Source organism: Cyprinodon variegatus, unplaced genomic scaffold (assembly GCF_000732505.1).
Source record: "Cyprinodon variegatus isolate N-32 unplaced genomic scaffold, C_variegatus-1.0 Scaffold927, whole genome shotgun sequence".
Taxonomy (NCBI): Eukaryota; Metazoa; Chordata; class Actinopteri; order Cyprinodontiformes; family Cyprinodontidae; genus Cyprinodon; species Cyprinodon variegatus.
In genome coordinates, this window is record NW_015151380.1 from 142,453 (window position 1) to 147,124 (window position 4,672).

Consider the following 4,672-nt stretch of genomic DNA (forward strand, 5'->3'; position numbering starts at 1 on the left):
CAGTGGACGATCAGGAGACGAGACAAACACTAAAACCCTCTTTCCACTGGCAGCCAGGATCCAGGACATGAACCAAATGAAACAGAACAGAAAGACTGACAGAAAGACAAGCAATGATCTGGCCCTGAATGCTCAGGCTGAACTGAATATAAACCAGAGGAAACAGGTGAGAGGAATAAATTATGATTGAGGGAGGGAAGGAAGAGGGCAGGTGAGAGGAATTAATAATTAAGGGAGAGCAAACAGGCCAGATCATGACAAGTTTACTTGTTTTTTTTTTTTGTTTGTTTATTATTATTTCTGATGACCGAGGACATAATTGAAGGGGTTAAATGACCAAATACTGTATAGTTTTTACAATGTCATATTTTTATTTATTTATTTATTTTCCTAATGTAAAAAGCACATACAGTATTAAAAAAAACAACTCATATTTTAGGGGTGTATTGATTCAAATTAGGCACCCCCAAGCTGGCAGCTACTTCGATAGATGTTAAAGTAAAAGTTAGGAGATGGGTTGGTTAAAAAATTAGAGATGCCACCAAAATGGCAACAGATTATAAGTTTATACAAGTTAGTAATATAATGCAAGAAGCTCGATGTCTTTCATGGGGCCCCAAATTCCTGATTGTAACTGTTTATTTGAAGTATTATTTAGACCAGCCTTCTTTATCAGACGTGATTTGATGCTACAGTTACAGTTTTTTGGTGCATCACTTTATCAGCAGCCTCTGGCTCGTCACGTGCCCGGTCATTGGATGTCATAGAGGTGTGTGAGGAGCACCAAAATATGGCGCTATCATTTCCAGCCAATGAGCAGCCGGTTTGTAACAGGTTTCAGCTGCCGTCACCGCAGCGACGGGGACGCGCAGCCAGGACAGGAAAGGATTGAGAGGCATCGGGGTCGCGCTTGTCGTGCTGCTCTGCCAGGTTCAGCATTATGGGGGATCCTGGACCCCGAGGCGAAGGGGACCCTCACCGTCTGCGCCGTCCGTCGTCTGTTCATCCATAACCGGACAGTAAGCGACCTGCAGCGGGGGGGGGGGGCGGTGTTTCATCACAGCTGCTGGGAGCTTAACCAGTAGACGCTTTGGGGAAACTGGGAAGTCTACTAACTAAAGTCTATACCGCATCGAACTGAGTGGAAACGATGAACAAATTGGTGATTAGCGTCCGGTCCGGTCAGCCTGGGCCAATCGGAACAGGCTGGGCTCTTCCAGAGTGAGGTCGGCTCCCATCTGTTGACTTCTCCGCCGGGCGGCGATGTCCGCTTTCTGCCTGGACCTGCAGACGCCTGCCGTGCTTTCAGCACCACTAGAGCTGGACAGCGACTGCATGGAGCCGCGCGCGGGCCCCGGCGCCCAGCAGCCCGGCGGCTTTCAGGGCCACCAGCCGCCGCCAGCCGGCTCCGGAGGCCTCGGCACGGCCTTGGAGGAGGAACTGGCCTTGATCAGCGGGGAGCGGGGAGGCGAGGAGCAGCTGGCGGAGCTGGAGGCGCCTGCATCGGGGCACCACGCAGACATGCTGCTGCTCTTCCGACAGAAGGAGAAGGACTTGGTTTTAGCAGCTAAACTGGGTAAAGCGCTGCTGGAGAGAAACCAGGACCTGACCAAGCAATATGAGAAAATGCACAAAGATCTCTGTGAGAAGTTGGAGGTAAACAAGAAATCATTCAAGTTTCATTAGAATATCACAGCTTTACAGTCTGGAAAACTAACCTATGGTATTTTTAAACTGATTTGTTTTTGGCTGCAAAAAGTTGTGCATCATCTGGATCAACTGTAGATCAACTATAAAAAGCAGCCCTGTTGCTTTTTGTATCTCTGCTTCTGTCTCCTTGAACCCCAGTGGGCCTCAGCAGATGGCCGCTCACACTGAGCCTGGTTCTGCTGGAGGTTTCTTCCTGTTAAAAGGGAGTTTTTCCTCTCCACTGTCGCTACAAGCATGCTTAGTGTGAGGGATTGCATTTGAGTCAATGAGTCGATGCAATCAACTGGTTTTCCTTAGATAGAAAATCTTGAATCAATCTGACTGGATGATCTGGTTGAACTATAAAGTGCCTAAAGATGACATGTTGTGAATTGAAGCTATAGAAATAAACTGAATTGTATTGAAATTTACAAAGAAGCTGAGAAAACAGTCAAATGCAGGGGGTGGGGGCTTTAGATCATCTTGTTTTCTAAATGCCTGACATGAGCTAAGCGGAGGAAAACACCCAGAAAGGCTAATCCTGTTTATGCCCTGGCCTTGCAGTATCTGCCCGGCATCTGCTCAGCCCTTTGATCCATATTCATCCCTCCCCATGAGCTCAGAGGAATAAGCTGCTGCTCCTCTTCACGTCCCTCCTTTCATGGCGGCTGTTGGCCACAAGGACAAAATAGTTCAGATTCCATGTTGTAGAACCATGATAACAACTGCTAATCAGGCTGTGATGGGGCAGAGCTGCACAACCTTTTTTTGAAATCACTAAGGCAGAAAGAATTCAAAATAAATGTGAACTCTCTTCTGGAAATAACTCCTTGAACTAATAACTCTGTCATCGGGCCTTTATTTGATACACTAAGTAGAACAAAATGGCAGATTATGGACGTGGACATCCCCTCAGCACCATGCTGCCACCACCATGTGTCACTCTGACAATGGTGTTTAAAGGTGATGTTCAGAGATTAAATCACACTTTGACTGATTATATTTAATAAATTAACTTTTTAAGGTATTTGTAAAAAGAAAATGCAAACTATGTACAATAACATCATTGTAAGTAAACAGGTTGTAAAAAATTCAAGGAGTATAAATCAGATTTCAGTTGTTAGACTGAAAATAATTGCGTTATCTATAAGCAGTTCCTTGGTTCTTGCAGTGAAAAAGTGTCTGATGCAAAATGTATCGGATGATAAAATTTTTAGCATGATATAATTTAATCTTTAATCTTTAAAATCAGATGTGGGTTGCATTTCTAGATACTTTACTCAAAAGAAGTAGATCTATTTTAACTTTTCTTTGTACCAGAGTTAAAGTAAAACATAGTAATCATAAATAAGAGCAAAAAGGGCAACTTAGGTACAAAGCGTTTTATTTGATTTAATGTTTTAACATTAAATCAAATAAAATCCAACAGTTATTTACAAATTTCAGTAGGTCAGTGAATAAATACAATAAAAAATACTAATACAAAGTGGTGAGAGCAGTACGCTGGTGCTCTGAGAAGGTTGAAAGTACCTGGTTCGATCCCCACAGCCTCCTCTCTGGGTCCCTGAGCAAGACCCTTAACCCCACAATGCTCCCCGGGCGCCGCACAAGGGGATGGGTTAATGCAGAGAGTAAATTTCCCCATTTTGGGACAATAAAGAGATTTACATTTTATTTATTTGTTTTACATTTAAATATCATGATTTCAAAATTACAATTTTGGGCAGAAGATAGATTTTTACAAATGAATACTTTCAACTTATGTCCAGATGTAGTATTTAATGTGTACTTTATATGAACTGATTTCTGCAGAGGTGTTAAAATCATTAATGTTTATTCCTCCAGTATAAATCCTACTGTTTAAAAACACTTTTGTAGAAGTTAGAGGATCAACTTCGGCTTTTTACTCCAATAAAAGTGTAAAAGTGCCATTTTTTAAACGACTTAAAGTTTAAAAGTAAAAGTAATGCAGGAAAAAATGTTAAGGACAGAAGCTTTCCTGTACGGAAGAGGATTAGGGCCACTGAAAAAAAAAATTAACTGATTTCTCAATTTTATTTCAGTTTAACATGAGAAAAAAGTCAGAATTCTGACTAAATTCTGACAATAAAAAAGTCAGAATTCTGAGATTAAAGTCAGAATTCTGAGATTAAAGTCAGAATTCTGACTTTTTTCTCAGAATTCTGACTTTTTTCTCAGAATTCTGAGATTAAAGTCAGAATTCTGACTTTTTTCTCAGAATTCTGACTTTTTTCCCATACTAAGCTGAAATAAAATGTAAAAATCAGTTAACTTTTTTATTTTTTCCCACTGGCCCTAATCCTCTTCCATATTCCTGCTCTACCCCATTTAAGGAACATTTTTCTACAATTCTGGATGATAACTTCCTTAGACTTTATTTTCTTAGTTTTATAACTAACGGTAACAGTGTTAAATTTAACTTTCAGTCATCTTAAAAAAAACTTTATTTTGGTGTTTGGTGAACAACAAGTTGGGGCAGCACCGAGTCCAACCACAGATAAATCAACTGTCTGGATGAAAGAAATTATTTTGATGTTTTTTTATTTTTTTTTAAATACCAACAATGAAAATGTGCTTAAATTAAACAAAATTAACAAGTTTTTAAAATGTAAGTAGAAATAATTGCATAAAAAATGTAAGGAGTTGAAGTAAAAAGTTGTCTAAATAAATAATTACTCCAATGAAGTATAGATTGTCAAAATTCTATGTAAGTAAAGTAGCAAAGTATTTGTACTTTGTTAAAAGACGCATCTGGATTTCTGAATAGCTCAGTTTACTCATGAGAGCAACAAGACGTGTTACTCCAGAAGAGCCGTATTCTCACAGACATAGAGGTAGTTTCTACGGAAGAGGATTAGGGCCACTGAAAAAAAAAAAAAGTTAACTGATTTTTTACATTTTATTTCAGTATAGTATGGGGAAAAACTCAGAATTCTGACTTTAATCTCAGAATTCTGACTTT

The 4,672-nt window shown here is 40.0% G+C and overlaps 1 protein-coding gene across 1 annotated transcript in view; it reads left to right on the plus strand.

Annotated features, from left to right (window-relative positions):
* The window catches only part of ldlrad2 (low density lipoprotein receptor class A domain containing 2), a 50,723-nt gene extending 49,638 nt beyond the window's left edge, over window positions 1-1,085 (plus strand). Inside the window, exon 3 of the mRNA XM_015398328.1 lies at window positions 835-1,085. Coding sequence (XP_015253814.1) covers window positions 835-1,085 — 251 coding nt within the window. The remainder of the gene's footprint in view (window positions 1-834) is intronic.
* Window positions 1,086-4,672: the final 3,587 nt, after the last annotated feature.